Here is a 20398-nt window from a genome sequence, read left to right on the forward strand (position 1 = left end):
AATTTTTAAAACCAGCCCTATTAAATTATAAATTTATTGAGTAATTCATAGTCTTTTTTCATCTGGTAAATGAAAGATTGTCTTTGCAAGTGACTGTTGGCCCGGTTGGCCACAGTTCACTATGCATCTGCATGAGGGCGTGGGTTCGACCCACCCCTCTACCAGCCAGTGGGTTGAAAAAAAAAATTATATTTTTTGAAAATTTAACACTGACAACTAACACCTAACTTAGTGTAATTCTATCTTTGATAAAAAAAAAAATTGTCTTTCAAATTTCATTTGGCATATTAATTTATTGGATATCTTTCATGATTGGACCTGCCTCATAGGTCAAATAATTTATTTAAAAGATTATTTCTCTTCAAACAAATTAGATTAATTGTACAGAAAAGCATTTAGTCAAAGCAAATTGCGCCACTAATTACAAGGTGGTTAACATACACCAACAACCTTAAAAAGGAAATTGCAGTCAAGATATCACCCGGAGAGCCAATTAGGAATTTAGTTTCAGGGGAAATTGTCAACTAATTGTACCTAAATTTTATATATTTTCTTCCAATACAATATTTTAATTTTAATTTTAATAAATTAGCTCCCGCAAAAATTTATAAGTTATTAATCCGCAATCAATGCCGAAACGTACCCTATAATCAATACATCACATCTACGAGTGTAGACAACCCAAATAAAATCAAAACTAGACTAAATTTGAAATCTCGAGTGTGTTATAGGAATTCGAATTCAATTATTAATAAAAAATACTATTAAACAATAATTATATTTGATGTACTTTAAATTTTTCACTATAATACACAAAATTTAATCAATTAAGGTGATATATAATATAGAAAGTTAATACATTACACATATAAATTAGGAATATTATATATATGTAATAAATCATTTTAACCTCATTTAGGCTCGCGAGCCTTTACGAGTCTCTTTAGTAGATATTTGAGATCGGTTCGTGATAAAACTAAAGTAGCTCAAGCTCAACTCGAACATTTTGAGTCGATCTTGAGCTTTTCTAGAATCAATATCAAGTAACCCGCGGATAGCTTGGCTCATTTGGACTCTTAGCCACAATACCAACCAAGTGATATGGGAGATGCAGTTTACTTGGCTCAAATCATTGACAGTCTGTCTCATCCGTACGCAAAAGATAAAAGCCATCTATCAAGAACAATAAAAACAAGCAACCAAAACTTTGAAAACACACAGAATTTAAACAAATCAATAAGCATATATTTATTTGATTCAGATGGGCAAAATAAAATATCATACAAGGACCCACCAAAAAAATACAAATCCTACAAAATCAAAGACGCTAAAAAACATAATAGACTATAGAAAAGAAGTGCCTGCGAGGCCATGATGCAAAAGATTATGAGCAATATGATCTCTAGCCTGAATTGCACCAACGGATCTCAATCCATTTTCAGCAACCATCTCATCATCAAAAATCTCAAATCTTTGCTCAGGTTCAATCTCCTCATTTCTCATCTCACAAATGTTATGCAACACACAGCAAGCCCCAAGAACCACCGGCAAATCCTGAAGCTTCACTTCAGTTCTCTTCTGCAAGCAAGACCATCTCCCTTTCAACCTTGCGAACGCTTCTTTACCAACTTTTTGAACCTCGGCAACTTTTCCATTAAAAGTATGCTGTGCCCATGTCAAATTCTGATGAGTGTAGGGTACAAGAACCCAGTCTGTTAATGGAACTCCCGAGTTGCCAACTATCCAAACATCCTTCAAAGCACCTTTATTAGCCCTTTGATGCAAAGCTGATTTCTCCAATACTTGATCATCCGGCATTGAACCGGGCCATCCGATGCAAACATCGGAGAAAACGCCCCGCGGATCGACAACTCCTTGAACTGTAATCGAGTACGAAGTTTTCTGATTCCTTTCAGTGTGTCTCTTGTTGAAATAAGCAGCAACGCTAATCTTGGGTGCAATAATTGGAATATGAGTGGTATACATTGAGCCACCAACGTTTTTGATACCCGAAATGGACTCAAATTCGGCCTTGATTACACTCAATTTGTCCTCGTCGGGCCATTGAAGAAACTTGGGCATTAATACATTCCGTATGGCAGAGCAAACCTCAAGAACCAGCTTATGACAAGTTGAAATACCCAACCCAAATCGCTTCGACACGAGCCTTAACGGCTCACCAGTGGCTAGCCTCCAAATACAAACAGCAACACGCTGACGAACAGGAATAGCGTCGCGTAACATTGTATTCTTTTTAGTAACGGCAGAATCCAACTCTCTGCATATCATTTCAAACGTCGCTTTACTCATTCTGAACGCTTTTTTAAACTCCGCATCGGGAAAATCCGGGTGGCTACATTTATCCCACCAGTCTTTAGACCTGTCTTTCACCCATAACCTCCGGTGCTGAGTGGAGGATCCACCGGCGGTGGGTTTTCCGGCGGTGCTCTGAGGTGAATCAGCAGAGCCCACATTACTATCAACTGCAGCAGCTGCAAGTACAGAAGCTGAGCGGCGAGCGCGCTTCGTTCTTGATTGATCCAATTCGTTTAAATCGTCGTGATGAGTCTGGAGATTAGAGTTATACTCATTCATAGCTTGAATTTTTCGCTTATGATTCGAATCAAACAGTGCTTTTTCTTGATGAGAATCACTAAACCACTGGTGTTGCTCTTGTTTTTCTTCTTCGTCGAGCATTAAAAGAGACGCAAGAATATCTCTCATTGTATTAGTATTATTATTACTCTTCTTCAAATCACCATCGTCGACAGAATCTGTCGTTGCAGTTGCAGTCACAGACCCATTAGTATTAATATCAACACCATCGTAATCCATGTCTTGAAATAGAGGAAAGAAATGGGAAAAGTCGTCTTGATTAAGAAATGGGGACGATGAGATTTCCATAAAAATTCAATTGGTTCAAAGTGTTTGTGAAAATGTTTGAGAGAAAAGAGATGTGAAAGGTGATTTGGTTTCAGATTTGAGGAATGAGAATGGGAAATAAAATAGTTATATAGGTAAGTGAGGCGTGTAAGCGAATGTGAACGCGGTGCGGGTCAGCGAGTACTTGGACGGTGACTTGGACTTTGTTTGGATTATTATGATGTTAGAGCCAAAAAAGGATGATTTTTACGCGGCTGTGATTTTTGTAATAATTGGAGGGATTTCTGATTTATTAAACACGAGACACGTTTGATAAAGCGGATGTATATGTGGGAGCTGGAAGGTTCCTTAAATGTGTCCAGGATAGCAATGTCCATCAGTCGGTTCGATTATTGAATCAGACCAAATTAATCGTTAATCGGTGTTTTGATTTTTTTTAATCAAATCATAAATAAAATAAATCAATAACCGAGTTAAAATATTTATTTAGTTTGGTCGGATATTTCAGTTAACTAAATTTCAAAATTCATTAATATTAAATATAATAAATCAATTTTGAGATTAAATTCTAACTATACAGTAGACTCTCTAATAGTTTATATTTAATAAATTAATAATTCTAATAATTAATAGATTATTGAGGGAACCAACTTCGTTTCACATTGAATAATTAATAATTCTATTATTTAATAATTAAAATTTAAAAATAGTATTCCATAGGAATATTTATTATTAGAGAAATTTTTTTAATAAAATATATAACAATTGATGAATTATTTGAGACAACACTAACTTTAATCTATAAAGTGGAAGCTGAAATACCATCAAATTGTGATTTTTTTGTTCATTTGAAAAAAAAAATCAAGGTAAATTATAAGATGAACAAGTAAAATCAAGTGAAGCATATCTAGTATATAAATATATTAAAATTATTTTATTGCATGAATATAACTTTTTAATAATTATTTTTTAGTTTGATATTAAGTTGATATTTTTTAAATATAATATAAAATTATTTCTTTCGAATTTAGTGATTGTGAAGTGTATTTAATTAATTTTTTATAATATAATATTAATATTAGATCTACGAATGTAGATGCTTTAAAATATATTTTATACTTTTTATTATTTTTTATATACTAATTCAATAAATTAACAATTCTAATAATTAATAATTTTTTGATCCACCATGTATATTAATTATTAGAGAATTAACTATATATGAATATAGAAAACAAATTAATATCTGTGAGCAGAGCGGGAGTCGGGCTCACCCAAACTTATGGCTGATCTCGGTCTGTTTTAATTTGAAAAATGTAGTCATCGTCTTATTCAGATAGGCAAAAAATATCGCCTACCTCACGCGCTTGTGGATGAGATTATTGTGCATCAGACTAAAAAATCGGGCTTGTGGATGCATCCTAACTCTTAAATTGACTTGTTGATTTTATCGATTTAAACAACATATCCCAGATAGAAAAAGCATCGAATTAAAGTTGGAAGTCCAAAATACAGCATACTGAAAAATAAAAGACTGCAAATGTAATTAATTGGAAAATAAAGAACTGAAAAGTAAATGTAAAATGTAAACATGCATTACATTTGAAACTCGCATATGATTCGATTTGTACTAGCATGATGATAGCAGCAAAAACTCCTAAACAGACATCTAATCATGATTTATAACACATAACACACAAATGTGGATTGTATTTCAGTTACATGCATAAAGTCTAAACCTGACGTAAATGCGAGATTGATTTTATTAATTAATCGTCATCTTGAATCACTGGTGGATCCGGCAATTTTGTATGGTGAGGTCTATATTGATCTTAAAATTTACAAATTTAAAAATAATTTTCTAAAATGATATTGTATAATGTTCTCGAGTTTTTATATTTTTCAAAATTATAAATGATTACATCGATATTCACTCTATTAAACAATCATTGAACCAATGGTCGCTCTCTTTATTTCGTAAGTCATTATTTTGATAAAATGATGCTTCCTCTCTAATTAAAATTTAAAATCATTCTTATATAGAAAAACAAAAATATTTTGTTACCGATAAATTTGTCAAATCGTGTGGATTATAATCTATGTGATATACCTTCAATTTTTATTTTTTTAAGTCATTAAAGGAAAATTTACTAAAAATCTATAGATATAGATATAGGGGCTACGATATTGACGAGACCTTTTTTTTTACAAATGTGCTCTTTTAACTTCATTTCGATCATTTGAATGATAATTATTCGTTTTTTGAATCAGTTGAGAGAGCATTCAAATTAACTCTCTCTTTTTTGGTTAAATAAATTTATATTTTTAAATTATTGTTAGATAAGAGTTTCTTCATGCATAGAGTCGGATAATTAAGAAATTGATAATTTTATTGATTTAAATGCATAACAAATTTACTTTTAAATATAAATAAATTTAAAATTTAGTGTTTATTAATAGTATTTTAATAAAAAAATTAAGCATGAATTTTGATTTGTAAGTGTGCAATTTGAAGTAACACTATAAATCCACTACTATAATTTTTGTTTTCAAATTTTAACATGGTGTATAGAAACTTGCAAATTTTAAAAGGTTTTTTTACCTTAGTCTCATATGTATATGTAGGGAATTTTTTTCTCAGATAAAAGGTGGTGTCCATGGATCCCATCCTCTAAACAGTGCATTCGCCTCTGTTTTGAATGCCTATTCACCACTAATTATTGTTTTAGCAGTTCCACAATTTATATGTGATTTAGTTAGTTTTAAACTAAGTTAACATAATTATTTGGTTAAATCTGTTAATGATAGATTTAAATAGATTTAACATTGAAAGCAATAAGCATACTCAAATTGTATGTGATATATATACAAGTTCTATAAAAAAATGTAAACCTCTTTTTGAAGTGTTTAACGTTTTTTTTGTCAGTTGTTTGTCAATACAGCCAAATTCAAGATCTGGTCGAGCCATGGAAGTCCTTCCTCTAGTCGATATTAGTCCATTAGTTTACACTGGAGTTGATTTCGAGTCCGAACAAAGCGGAAAACCGCTCTAAAACTTGTTGATGATAGATGGATTTCAAAGTCTATGATGACATGGCAAGAGCTACTATTGCTGATGTGGAAGAAAGATATAGACTGGGTCTAGTCCGGGTAATTACATAAATATAAACTACAACTAAATATAAGCACATGGGTTCAAACAGATGGTTCAAACAGATGGTGATACCAAGCCCGTATGAGCTTGTAAACACAAAAATAAATTCTGAAAGCGGGTAAGAAGATTTGGGAGGAGCTAGGGACGAAGAACATGACGCCGCAATAAAGCGTCGGCAGCGCCACCAAATTCGGGATCAACCCGAGTTTCAGAATTTGTTCGAAAAGCATGCCAAAACGATAAAAAAACACATAATTGGCAAAACAAATTCTTATATAACATAACGAAAAATTATAAAGCGTGATATGAACTATACCTTTTTTTTTCTTTTAAAGAAATAAAGAGTGTATTATTTAGAAAGATCTGAATACAATGGCAAATCTAAAAAGTCTGGTACATTCAAATTTTAAACTAAAACATCAGATATGGAATTGAACTATGGACAACCACATTCGTTGATCTCTTAATATAACACAACGAACTATTATGATAGTTTTTAAAGAAATATTTGAACTCATCAACAATTACACCAACATAAAAATGATCATCCGACAATGTATAGAAAGCCTGAACGTGTATCTGTTTCAAACTTAATATTGTGTCCTTTAACTCGAGAGAATGATTTTCTGAAGCTGATAGCTTCAGCCACAAAAAGTTCTTGCAACCCTTACATCAAACGAGCCTGTGTCCCAGGCATCGACCATTATCTATACCATCATCATAATTTTAAAGACATAGATACAATTCTTTTAAAAGTATAGGATCAATTCCTCTTTCAAACACTAAAAATATCTCTCTTTTTACATAATAAAAATAAATTATGAAGCGTGAGGTTTCTATTATAATAAAACAGTCAAAATGAAGTTTGCATATCTTTGGGATGGAATTAAATAAAAAAAATAAACCAACAAAATATCATGTGGCAATTGACTAGTATCAGTAATAATAACAATACTAATAACTTCCCACAATTTTAACGAATATTTTCCTCTCCCCTCTCTCTCAAATAGAAAACCCTAGCCGTCAAGCGTTTCTCCTTTTGTTTTCGCTTCGGCTGCCGTCAATGGTTTATTTTCGCCGTTGACGGTAGCCATTTCTTTTTATTGCTTTAGAATAAAATAAATGACCGACTCTTTTTCATCTTTTTCATTTTGGTTGGTAAATCTATCGACGAGGCGCATCAATTTCAATAAATAAAAAATCAGAGATGGATCAAGACCTTTCAAGATTGAAGATGAAATCGTTATAGGTTATATTAGTTTTTTTTTCGATAACTATTTTACAGCGATTGTCTTTCTTTTTGAAAGTTTTGCTGTTCTTTCTATATGAAAGATTTGTTGTTTTTTATGAAGAGTTTGTGAGTGTTCTGTTAGACAGAAAAGGATTGGATCTTATTGTGTTAGAGCAGTTATGTAATTCTGATTTTATTTTGTAAGTCGATCTGCGAATCAAGATTTATATCTTGTTCCATGTCAGGTCATTAGAAACGGCTATACCCTTTCTGAATTTTTACACCTGTAACTGCTCTTTATTATTAATTGAAGATTATTCGATTGTCAAAAAAAAAAAATACTAATAATTTTAAGACTATTACTTGTCAACTAAAAAGAATAAATCTCTTACACGCGTTGTTAAGTAAGCAAGTAATTGACTAATATTAAGACTAATATGAATTCAGAATTAACCCAATACTTAAACCCTACACTAATTGTAAACTTTCTAGAATACATATTTGTGCTTTATATTGCTCAATTTATCGTATTGCGCCCACAGATTTATTGTTAGTGTATTCTTAATTAGATTAAAAAAAGATATTTTTAATTAAATTTTGTTCTTCACTTCCATTTAATTAAGAATATTTCAATTTTAAAAATAGTTTAAAGAAACTAAAATTTTCCATTTAAAAAACGGGAAATCAATTTAAAAAATAAAATAATAAATTATTATTATTATTTTGTTTAAACAAATTTAAAAATGAAATCATAAATTAAAGAATTCATGAGAATTAAAATTAAAAGTTTTACATCTAAGGAACATTATATATGTAATGTTTCTAAAAAATTTATTAGAGACATTCTTTTAGCAAATGGAATCTTAAACCCTTGTAAAATAATTTTGTAATCTTAAACCCTTATAAATTAATTCTGTATAAATATTCATTTAATGTTGGCACACCTCATTTTTTGATATGTACATGGTTCAGCTGTTTCTTGTAGCTGGTGGCTGTTAATTGTTGCTGATAGCTGTTGGCTGGTAGCTGTCAGCTGATAGACTATAAGTGTTTGGTGAGATTTAATTAGATGTAGCTGTTTATATACAAAATGACTGTAAAGGGCATAATTTTTATTTTTATTTATTATATCATTAATATATTATTTAATGAAAATATTAATAATTTTTTTTTTATAAAAAGCAATATTTAGTTTAAATTTAATTAGATATTTATTTATTAAATTTATAATAAAATTTTCAAAAAAGTAGTAAATTATAGTTATTTTAATATAAATAAAATAATTTTATATAATTTATAAATAATTAAAATATTTAAAAATAATTTAAATAATTTTATATATTAAAAATACGATATACTCTAATAGGGGTAATTTTGTCTAAATAATTAAAAATATCGAAACAGCTATCAAAATGAAGCTTTTCAAATAGCAGCTGTTGGAGGTTTAAAAAGCTCCGAAAAACTCTAGAAAAATTCTCACCAAACACTTTATTGGAGCTTTTTGAAAAGTAAAAGCTAAAAGCTCCTTCAAAAAGCTGAACCAAACACCCTCATATCTCTCAACTTCTGATTGTCATTTAGTCTTTATACTTATATTTTTACAGATATTAGTTTTTTTCAATATAAAATATATTGATAATGTCAATTTAGAAGAAAAAACTAATTTTAATAATTTAATATTAAAAAAAATCAAAATATAAAATCTAACTTTTAATATAATTAGAATCAAAAAGACGAACAAAAAAAATGTTATACAAACAATAGATGAAGTATACACATTTTATTTATGTGACAAAAAAAATCTAATAATCATAAAATTAAAATGATAAGCATTTAATATTAATAAATACAAATTCAAAAAATGAACAACTGTAAGTGTTAAAATATGTGTTTAAAGTAATAAGAAAAATGTGAGAAATAAAAGATTTAATCGTAATCAACTACTTGTGTTTAAAGTTATAGGTAAAATTAACTTGAATATAAATAATTTAAAGATACTACTTGTATTAATGTGACTGTGATTGAAAAATTGAACGAGTTATGACTATAAAATATAGTATTTTTAAATTTTTTGTATTCAGATTAATTTTATCTCGAGCCGGACACCTTCTCAACTCTATAGAGCATTGTTCTGAATTTTAATTATTTTAAATTATCCAATAAATATGTATAATCAAATGGGTTTTAAAATAAGTAAAATGCTGTTCAGGGTCACTATCAAAATACCAAGTCTGTGGTAAAGTTCAAATGTTTGACTTCCTTTCCATTTTATAATGAGATTTAGCATATTGTTCTTGTTTGATTTATTTTATTTTAGTATATTGGTCATATGAATTCACATGCAGATGCAGTCATACAATAATATCCCCTAACAACCACCATACCAACTTCCGTTCAGCACTATTAGTAGTTTATGATTGGGTTTTCACTCAATCATTAAAAGTTTTAGTTAAAATAAAAAAATAGACATGCTGATTTTAAACATTATAGTTTGATATAATAAAAAATTTAACAAAGTTGAATTTAAGATCAATTAATGTGAATTACAAATAAATCTCTCCGTTCATGACACAATTTATATGTATTTAAACGGATTATGCATGCATAGAAAAATTCTTATGCAGACTCAGTCTATCACGTCATTCATATATTAACTTATTACATTATGACACGCTATTAAAATAGTGGTACTATCGTTTTCTTTTTTACAATTTGAACAGTAATATTATGATAGTGCCATTATTTTAATGACGTGTCGTAATGTACTAGGTTTAGTCTATAAATGATGTGGTGGAATAAATTTACCTAACAATTTCTCTGCTTGCATAATCTATTTAAAGATAAGTAAATATATTAGTATAATTTTAAATGGCACAAAATTATATAAATATAATTAAAACTAATGATGATTTCGAAAAAATAAATACTCCCTCCATATTTTTTTAGTTGTCCATTTAACTAAAATTGTACTCTCTCCGTTCCATTCTAATTGACCAAATTTTCTATTTTAGGTGTCCATTCTAATTGAAAACTTCTATTTATATAATATTTTTCACACTATTTTTTTTCTTTTACCCTCATCAATTAATGCATTTTAAAAATATTTTTTTAAAAAGTGGTGAAGCATTTAATGTAATATGAGGATATAAAAGTAAAGTTACTAAATTTTTTTAAACAATGTACAATGAAAATTTTCTCAATTAGAATAGGATAGAGGGAGTACATATTAAGAAAGTGGGGTTTTTATTTTAAATTATGGGAGTAAATACTCAAATAATTTTACTATATAATAAATATTTTTGTAAGTTGAGTTATATAGTCATTTATTAGAGAAGAGATAAATTTGAAAAATAATAGCTAATATTATTTTAAATTCTTAAAAAATAACTATTGATGGAAAAATACATTTGATTAAAGTGACAATTAAAAAGAGTAATGATAAAGAAATTTCAAATTACTCTTTTTACCACCTGGAAAGATTCGATAATTTGGCAGACAAAAACCAAATTGAAAGTGGTGGCCTTGGTTATCTGGAGAAATATGTGGCCAAAAACCTCTAAAATAATGGTGGCTCCAATAATTCCTAAGTTATTGTTTAACTTTTATAGAAAAAATTAAGCAGACCCACATCACTCTACAATGGCTTCTCTTATTACTCCATCTGCTCCCATCTCTGTACAACACAAGGTATTGTTATACCATCATGTCCGATTTATTAATTACCATTAAATTAATCTCTTGTTGCCCTAATTTTTTTTGTATTACAGGTGAATCATTTCAGTGCCAGACCCGTATATATAAGCTCAGTATCCCAGTTTAATCCGACTCTTGGCGGTGATAGATCTCGTAGTCTGTCTCTCAAGACAAAAGTTAGGGTTTCTGCCGAGGCAAATGTAGTTGAGAATGAATCAGTCAGTGGCAGTGATAAAATAGGTAATTTATTTTTTAATTTTTTACAAGATTAATGAGTTTTTAGCTGAAGCTGTTTTAAATTCAATGTTGTATTGTCAAGTGTGTTTATGTCAAATTTATGAACTAAAGTTTCAATTTAAGTTATCAGTAAGTCGAAATTGTAATGGTCAAAACCGAAAATCGAGCAAAATTTTATTTGGATATTCCATTTTGATCAATTTGGTTAGATTTGTTCGGTCAATTCGATTTTTGACTAGTGTGCACTCCTATGTGCATTTGCACTGCATGGTTGCTTTTTTTATCTACAATGACAATGTGAGGTAGGATTCAAACATAAAAACGCTAATGTCCAGTCCTTTTGGGGCATTAAGATGTATTTATTAATCCACTGGTATTGCTGCAGATTACGGTGTTGTTAGTGTTCATCATGTTGGAGTTCTTTGCGAAAACCTTGAAAGGTCACTTGAATTTTATCAGGGAATTTTGGGTATGTCTTTCGTTTTTGTTTTATTTTTCTTTATCCTGCATCTAGATGCATGAGCAGAGTGTAAAGGGTTAGTAACTTATTTTCTATTTTGAAATTAGGCCTTGAAATAAATGAAGCAAGGCCACATGATAAGCTTCCATATAGGGGTGCTTGGTTGTGGGTGGGTTCTGAAATGATCCATTTGATGGAGCTTTCAAATCCTGACCCGTTAACTGGACGACCTGAACATGGTGGCCGAGACCGACACACTTGCATTGCTATTCGCGACGTGTCTAAGTTGAAAGTAATCCTTGATAAAGCTGGTACAGTCGTCTTTCCTCATCCACAGTTGTCAATTTTCTACATTGATTAGACGACATGAAGTAAAATTTTCTCCAATGCTAGAAAATCACATGGAAATCACCAAAAAGGGGCTTATGCCGAAATTACTAAAATATGCATGTCGCTTTTATGCATTTGATTCAGGATATTAGTGATGTATATTTAGATAAGCCTATATGCACCTAAACTTGTTGAGTTTTACACGTAAACATTTTTTAAAATTTATTTCTGAAAATGCTTCCGAAACTCCGAAACTATAATATTTATAACATATTCTTATAGAAAAGGTCAGTTTGTCAATATCTCTGTTTCCGTGGAACATAGGGACAAAGCTGAAGCTTAATCAGTTATGAGGCTGTGTCTTATAATGTTTTTCTGCTCTGCAGGTATTCCCTACACACTTAGCAAGTCTGGGAGGCCTGCAATCTTTACACGAGATCCAGACGCAAATGCTTTAGAATTCACTCAAATTTGACTATCTATAAGGTATAGAGAAACTGTATATTAATGACCTATGCTTTTCTTTTTATCTCCAGACACCAAATGAATATGTATAGATTACTAGTAGTAGGTAGATCTATGTTCACACCAACTAAATATATGCGTATACATGATCACTAGTTATTACTAATATATTATGTGCTAAATTTGGTTGATTCAATGAGTTTATTTATGTTTCCTCATGCGCGATTGAGCATATGCAAGTTTTGAAGTTGAAATGATGATCAATTTGAGTAGAGCCTAGTGGCTAGTGATATACAACTCTGAGCAAATCTTGTCAAAAGAAGGAACCCTTGTTAATTATGAATGGCTCCTGTGGTCCATGGTTCCCTGTTCTTAGTTAGCTTGCATCAAATGAGAATTTAATTTCCATGTGATTTTCTAGCATTGATCCCTTTTTGGTGATTTCCACTAGTTTTGAAATAGATGCCCAGCATACATCACCATGTTTATGCTGCCTCTTGTGCATGTGGTTCCTGTCATATGTCAGATTCATCTACTTATGGTGAATAATTGAATATGCATGGTGTTTGTAATGTACATCAATTATTTTTGACATGCTATAACTTTTAATTGGATTGAAATAAGGAGGTTTATAATATATATCAATTTGAAACTGACTCAGGGATCTGTATGATTTACCGGGTTTATCTGAAACGGGCTGATTTTTGATATTAACAGAATAAAAAAATTCCATCATTTAAAGCGCCTTTCGGACCGTTAAATATTTATTTCTTTTGTAATTTTGAATTTAAATCTTATTTTTATGAATAACTTATTTACTTTAGATATATTTTATTTAACTAATTATAGAATATAGTGGAATCAGCTGTTTATGATAATGAACAATCCGCATATGAGTTCTTGAGATGACTCGTATATGAGATCGATTATGAGTCGAGCTCGTATATAAGCTCGATTATGAGTTCACAAACTGACTTGTATATGAACTCGATTATTAGCTCATATGTTCTTTATTAGTTATCAATGAATTATTTTTAATTCAATATTCATGATTTCCCAAATTGGTTTCTTCCTATTTATTGTAACTAAAATTATATTATTTTTTCAAATATTAAATATGTCAACGAGCAAGGTCGAGCTTGGTTCGGGAAGCAATTGGAAAAACGAGCTAGAGTTTCACCCCTTTAACATTTAAATGAACAAGTTTGAGCTCGCCTTTTTTACCATCTAAACGAAAGAAGATGAGCTTTTACCATCTAATCGAAAGAAGATGAGCCGAACTCAAGCTGCATATGAACATTTAGAAAATATGAATGAAATGAAGTGGAGCTCTTTATTCAAAGCTCGGACTAAGCTCAAACCAAATATGAACACCTCCTTCATATAACGAGGCGAACGTGAATATTAATTGATAATCCTCAAATGTCGTGTGAAAATACAAACACATTAGACCTGGAACCAGAAAATTAAAGATGGAAAAGTTCGACTGACATATTTTTTCCAGTGAAACCAGAGACTTTTCACAAAAATCCAAACATAAGCGTTTGTACATTACATTAAACTCAAATGGACAACTTTCAGAATTTTTCTAAGAGTTCTTCATTCAAAGCAACCTACCATTCTTAATTTATTACTTTACTGTACATTTTTGTTGGTATCTTAACAACAATGAATGTAAAAGGAAAACTTGGAATGTCTTCTCATAGTTTCTTCGTTCTCAAGTTTGCTTAATATAGTACTCAAATAAGATACCTTAAAGTTTAAGGCACCTGACGAGACCTCCACTCTTGTATGGCTGAACGCAACGTGTGGTTCGGAGTCAACTCCGAATGCTTAAGCCGAAGCTTTGTGACTGGTGATACTTTGTGTCTGTCTAGCCATGCCTTGATTGCTCTATGCTCATATGTAAAACCATCTGCAGCAATGTACGGGTCATCCATTATTTCCTGCATTGAGAGTTATAAAATATACATTATATGATATGTATGAATTTTGAAAGCCATACGTAGGAGTGAGCAAACGGTACCAATTTAACCAAAATTGAACTGACCGAATTATGGAACCGAACTGAATTTTTTTATTGATTGAACTGAACTAGCCAAGTCAAACCAAAATCTTTAACCGAATTTGAACAAAATAAATTGGTTAAACCGGTTAATTTGGTTTAGCCAACCGAATGATCACCCTTAGCGACGTGTTCTTTTTATTGACGCAGAACACTAATCTTTCAAAGGCTCCAACTTTTTAATTGAGTTGAAATTACAAAATCCATAATTTTTTTTATATCGAAGCTGATTTAAAGATCTATATCAATGTCATTAATTTAAGATTTTCCTTATTTATCTTGAATTTAATTATCATTTTATTTTTCTATGGTGATTAGGCTTACTGTTTAAATCTTACCTGAAGGATTGGGCAGAAGTAGTGGCTTGGTGCACAAGTATTGCTTCTTTCCACCTTAATACTAGCAGCTCCAACATCTAACAATCTTTTAAGAACCGGAAGAACTTCATTATCAAGATCTGGTCTGTCCCTGCATCGAAGTTTCGAGCACTTCAATGCGATTCGAGCTAATTCCTCCGATTCAGCAACTGGCCAATCTGTAATGGACGAGTCCAGTATGTCAGAAAAGCAATCATTCGCAATGGCATTCTCAACAGTCGTTATAAGTCCATTTGGCTGCTGTGCTGTTAATAATTGTAAAATTATAACTCCAAAAGCATATAAATCCGACTTTGGTCTGATAGTCCCGGTTCTTTGGTATTCAGGATCCAAGTAGAATAGAGTACCAGCAATTATAGAATCGTTATACTCCGTTATGTTGTCCGGTACTATATCTGTCATAAGTTTGGCCAGCCCTACATCTCCAATTTTGCTCCTGTAATTTCTGTCTAACAATATATTACCCGGTTTAAGATCTCGATGGACAATAGGATCTGGCTTCGAGTTATGTAAGAAAGCCAGCCCGCAAGCCACTTCAAAAGATATCCGGAAACGAATGAACCAAGGAAGAGGTAAGCTTCCGTTCCGATGGAAGATACACTCCTCTAGGCTTCCGTTCTCCATGTATTCGTAAACAAGACAACCGCTCTCTGGACAAGCGCCAAGCAGCAAAACCAAGTGTGGATGGTGCAGCTGGCTTAGAACTTCAACCTGCAAAGAATCCAAAATAAATACCATAATTGCAACAAGAAATTTTCGGCCCCTTCAAACATTTTAGTGCCATAAATAATTGGAATAATACTATCAGCATGTGTTCAGGTCAAAACTTTTGTTTTCCCTGCAATTTTAAAAAGGGAAAAGGGGCAAATATACCCCTATCGTTTAGGGTATGGAGCAAGTATGCCCTCTTTGAATTTCAGATCTCAATTAAACCCCTAACGTTTCAAAAACAGACCATATAAGCCCCTGCTTTTAACAACGTTAACGAAACGTTAGTTTCCGCCTACGTGGAAAGTCCATGTATATTCCACGTGTTCAAAAGGGGGAAAATATGCCCTTATGGTTTAAGACGGGAGCAAATAGGCCTCTATGGTTTAAGGTGGGAGCAAATAACCCCTTTATGAATTTTTAATCTCGATTAAGCCCCTAAAGTTTCAAAACCAGCATATCCAAACTCCTTTATCTAACATTATTAAACGAAACGCTCTATACTGTTACTTCATGCCTACGTGAAATTCTATAACATTTAATATCTCAGATAAAAATTTCCACGTGTCTTATTCATTTTTAAGTTTAAAAAATATTTTATTTTTAAAAAAAAAATTAGGAATCTTTCAAACTTTTTTCATATAGGGGGCTTCAGACCAATGGTAACATATATTTTTATTTTTATTAAAAACAATATGTTTGGACCTAGCTGAATTCGAACAAACATATATATGTTGTATTTGTTAGTTCGAAGCGACGAACATAGATATAACGTTGTAAAATGATGTGACATGGATAAAAAAACGTGGTAAATACGGTGGACAACCAACAGAAAAAGGAGAAAGTCGAAGAGAAAAGATATAATATAAAAAAAGTTTGAAAAGATTCCTAAAATTTTATTTAAAATATAAACTGTTTTGAATTTAAAAATGAGTAGGACACGTGAAATTTTTTATCTGAGATATTAAATGATGTGGACATTTCACGTAGGTATGAAGTAACAGCATAGAGCGTTTTGTTAACAATGTTAGACAAAAGGGTTTGGATGTGCTGATTTTGAAATTTCAGGGGCTTAATTGAGATCAAAAATTCATAAAGGGCCTATTTGCTCTCGCCCTAAACCATAAGGGCATATTTGCTCCCGCCTTAGACCATAAGGGCATATTTGCTCCCTTTTGGCCACGTGAAATATGGCATAGACATTCCACGTAGGCGTAAACTAACGTTTTGTTAACACTGTTAAACGGAGGGGCTTGTATGGTCTGCTTTTAAAACATTAGGGGCTTAATTGAGATTCGAAATTCAAAAAGGGTCTACTTGCTCCATACCCTAAACTATAGGGGTATATTTGCCCCTTTTCCCTTTTAAAAATGGCTGCTATTCACATATATTTTCACGAATATACACGTTTTTGCAATTCAATCATGTTTTATAAAAATTGGTAAATATATACACTAAAATTCAGTGATTATTGACGATGTGGAAGCCGGATTTTCAAAACGCATAGTTTTGACAGGTGAATGATGGTCAACTCCGGCTTCCACATCATCAATTTTCACCGGATTTTCAATAGCTGTATGGATTTGCCAAGAAACGATAATAGGTGCATATATTACCAACTTTTATAAAACGCGATTAAATTGCAAAAACGTGTATAGTTCATGAATATCTATATAAATAACCCTTATTATCTTTGTTTCCGACCTAGTAAACCCTTCTTGAAACATTTTTGGGAAAAACTAAGAAGTTCATTAAAATGGCTGGAATGTCAATTTATGACAGTTATAAATGATAATTTACCTCTCTTAAGAACTCCTCCTTTTTGTTGAATGCATCGGGCCTTAGAACCTTAACAGCTACCGGAGTGTGATCAATATTGCATTTGTACACTTTCCCGTACCCTCCTTCTCCGATCACATTATTCTCCGAGAAGCAATCAGTTGCTAACTCAATTTCATTTCTAGTGTATTTTTTATACCTTTTATCATTCAAGAAAAGTGCATCAAGAATTTTCTGTTTCTCCGACGACTCTTTATCAGCCTTAAGCTCAGCCATCTGCCTCTCATTAGCCTCTTTAGCAAGCAAATCTTTTGCCTCTTCGACCTCCATCTTGGCCTGCAAATATCTTGATTTCTCTTCAGCAGCAATCTTTTTCAGAGTTTCTTCTCTTTCTAAAGCAGCATTCACTCTTCTGGATTCCTCAATGCACTCGTAAGAAAGAAATTCTACCTATAAAATAAATAAGTGCCATAACGGAAACTTAGATAAAACCTGTAAATCTGTTGATTAACAAAATAATACCAGATTATAGTTTCTAAAACCTATTGATTCAAGGAATGCAGAATTGCGAAAAAATGCCACTGTCCATAAATCCCAAATCCGCATCAATAAGGATGTCGAAGATAACTTTTTCCCAACACCGTGTGTTTTAGCTCGGTTTGTCACATTTAGGACAATTGGAAACGTGAATGGCGGATAAGAAAAAATTGTCATTTATTGTAGATCTAAGTCCAAAATTCTTATTAAAAGTGAAGTAAGTTGAAAATGTACGAGAATTAAAACCTGGTTTTGAGTTTGAACGAGCTCTTCACAAGCTCGTTTATACATGCTAACAGTATTTTGCAGTTCTAGCCTTAGCTGCTCGAGCTCAGCCTGCACATGTGACTGCAAAATGAAAAAGATAAGTTTATACATGACTCATTCGTATGCCGCCTTAGTGAATATTGATACAAGTGGAGAATTCAGTTTACCTGGTTACTTATAGTGGAAGCTGTGGATTCACATCTTTTAGTACTACTACTAAGAAGTCTTTCTCCCCAGTCGTGATAAGCCATGTTGTCGTTAGTAGAAAAGAGGCTACGGTCAGATACGGATGATGCATCGATGGATTTTTGAACTTTGGATTCAGACATTGATGACGCGTCAAAGGATTTTTGAATTTTAGATCCTTCAGAGCAAGAATAAACCTCAGCCTCAGAATCTTGTTCATTGATGCTGGAGTAATTCTTATAACTTCCTCTGTTAAACATCCAGCAGCCTGAACTGGCGGTCACTGAGAAAAACAGATAAACTAAGCAACGAGAGACATAGATAACATTTTGTTCAGTTTATAAGCAAGCTTGAACCACATACCACTAATGGAAGAGGAATTGGTTGTGATTTTGTGTTTAGATACAACATAAACCTCACATGTCTCTGGAATAGAATTTAACACTGCTGCCGGTGTCCCTGGTCCCTTCATCTTCCTGAAGAAATACAATAGTTGCATAAACAACTATCATCAACCATAAAGCTAAACCATCTAATTGAGGTAGATAAATTGCAGAACATGCTGCGCTCTGAACTTAAAAACCAGTCTCATATCATCCTAGCTTAATTGAAGTTTGAGCAAAGGGTAATCCCGCTCTTTAAACTTGTGGAACGATCTCATATTAATCGAATTTGTCCTATTGCCAACCTGATCCATAATTCTTCAAAATAAGACCAACTACTTCCACTCCAGTGTCTCCAGAATGCGTAAAACACAATCGTGAACATATTAAACACAAACATATTGGAACGGCATAAGATATTAAATATAAACAAACATATTGAAATTAGCACCATACATCAAATATAAAGATCTTCACAGTTGTTTTTCAAGCATTCTGAAAACCCACGAGTAATGTAATTGACCTCATTTTGCAGAGTTATATATACTAAATTGTCAAATTAGACCATGTTTAAACTATATACTGTAGAGATGGCAGCAACCACTCATCTGGTTTTCAACACTTAAACACTAAAACGGGACACTTGGACACGGTGTTATTTTAACATTTCCTATGTAAAAAATCAAGTTTCGTATCTGAAACATCAAGTGTCCAAAACATAACACGTTAATTAAACGAAGTGTCTGTGCTGCTTAGTAAACACCACCATGGAAATTAAAAAAGAAAGGGCGTAAATTACCTGATTAAACAATTAGGAGACCAAGAACCCAACACTAAACAATCAATCCCTGACTCTGATACATAATTTAAAAGCCCAGTTGCCGGATTATCATCCTCTAGCACCACAGTCTCAATCTTCCCAAACAAAATAAAAAAAAATTGTAAAATTTACAAACATTGAACAGAAAAAGATTAAATTAAGGAAAAATAATTAAACCCTAAAACCTTTTTTGTATTGCACAACTTTCTAAAGGGTATAAAAATCTCCTCTAATTTCACTTTCACTTCTTGAACATACAAAGCCACCACACTCTCATCAAGTTCTTCAATGGGTATATGATCTCCAGCTACGCATAATCCAAACACAAAGAAATTATAATTAAAATTAAAAAACACAGTAATTTAAATTCGGAGAGAGATCATTAATTATACATGGGGTCGGTAAGAAAGTTATGGCGGGAATGACGTGGACGAGAATCAAACGGTTTGCATTAGGTAATAAATTATCAACTGCCCATCTAACGGCTCTTCTGCTTCCTTTTCCTCCGACACCGTCACCGCCGTTCACGGCAACCGCTACTGATGTCATTTCCCGCGCTGAAACCGTTATTATTGATACGATTGTACTACAAGTACTGGCTGATTGTTCATTTCTCGATGGAGGTTATTAAGGTTTGAGAGTGTCAGGTCAACGTTGACTTGTCTTATTGGTATATTCCTTTTATTTGGTTATGTAATGAGTATTTTATTGAACAATGGCTCATTTTGGCCCTAAATTTGGCACAAAAGATTGATTGAATTCGACATTTTGGCTCATTTATCCCTTCATATGAGGTGTTAAAAAATAATTGGAGCAATTCATA

At 31.9% G+C, this 20398-nt stretch overlaps 3 protein-coding genes across 4 annotated transcripts; 1 reads left to right on the forward strand and 2 right to left on the reverse strand.

Annotated features, from left to right (window-relative positions):
• Positions 1–1223: 1223 nt before the first annotated feature.
• Positions 1224–2991, reverse strand: LOC126670475 (protein ALP1-like). The gene has a single exon (XM_050364214.2). It carries the CDS (start codon positions 2902–2904, stop codon positions 1345–1347), a length of 1560 nt encoding a protein of 519 aa, XP_050220171.1. The 5' UTR covers positions 2905–2991; the 3' UTR covers positions 1224–1344.
• Positions 2992–10798: 7807 nt separating this feature from the next.
• LOC126666720 (glyoxylase I 4) lies at positions 10799–12649 on the forward strand. Its single transcript, XM_050359574.2, has 5 exons — positions 10799–10955; positions 11036–11201; positions 11584–11667; positions 11766–11969; positions 12375–12649. The coding sequence occupies exons 1-5, from the start codon at positions 10908–10910 to the stop codon at positions 12461–12463; spliced, it is 591 nt and encodes a 196-aa protein (XP_050215531.1). The 5' UTR covers positions 10799–10907; the 3' UTR covers positions 12464–12649.
• A 1169-nt stretch (positions 12650–13818) lies between these two features.
• Positions 13819–20257, reverse strand: LOC126669424 (U-box domain-containing protein 34). Of its 2 annotated transcripts, none has more exons than XM_050362883.2 (9): positions 19968–20257; positions 19761–19882; positions 19555–19670; positions 18736–18848; positions 18354–18655; positions 18166–18267; positions 17404–17832; positions 14857–15606; positions 13819–14368 (listed from the first exon to the last, which is right to left on the reverse strand). In XM_050362883.2, exons 1-9 carry the CDS (start codon positions 20122–20124, stop codon positions 14327–14329), a joined length of 2133 nt encoding a protein of 710 aa, XP_050218840.1. In that variant the 5' UTR covers positions 20125–20257; the 3' UTR covers positions 13819–14326. The 2 variants fall into 2 exon arrangements, with proteins under 2 accessions (XP_050218840.1, XP_050218839.1); XM_050362882.2 differs by having other exon boundaries at positions 13819–14399; positions 19968–20253.
• Between the last annotated feature and the right edge of the window lie 141 nt (positions 20258–20398).

This window comes from Mercurialis annua, linkage group LG2 (genome assembly GCF_937616625.2).
Source record: "Mercurialis annua linkage group LG2, ddMerAnnu1.2, whole genome shotgun sequence".
NCBI lineage: Eukaryota > Viridiplantae > Streptophyta > Magnoliopsida > Malpighiales > Euphorbiaceae > Mercurialis > Mercurialis annua.

Bases quoted from the DNA above. Each gene is read 5' to 3' on its own strand.
- LOC126670475 (XM_050364214.2), bottom strand. From the start codon at position 2,904: ATGGAAATCTCATCGTCCCCATTTCTTAATCAAGACGACTTTTCCCAT.
- LOC126666720 (XM_050359574.2), top strand. From the start codon at position 10,908: ATGGCTTCTCTTATTACTCCATCTGCTCCCATCTCTGTACAACACAAG. The intron at 10,956-11,035 runs GTATTGTTATAC...TTTGTATTACAG, and splicing joins CCATCTCTGTACAACACAAG to GTGAATCATTTCAGTGCCAG. The intron at 11,668-11,765 runs GTATGTCTTTCG...TTTTGAAATTAG, and splicing joins ATTTTATCAGGGAATTTTGG to GCCTTGAAATAAATGAAGCA.
- LOC126669424 (XM_050362882.2), bottom strand. From the start codon at position 20,124: ATGACATCAGTAGCGGTTGCCGTGAACGGCGGTGACGGTGTCGGAGGA. The intron at 18,268-18,353 runs GTAAACTGAATT...TTCATTTTGCAG, and splicing joins CTTCCACTATAAGTAACCAG to TCACATGTGCAGGCTGAGCT. The intron at 17,833-18,165 runs GTTTTAATTCTC...TTTATTTTATAG, and splicing joins TCGTTCAAACTCAAAACCAG to GTAGAATTTCTTTCTTACGA.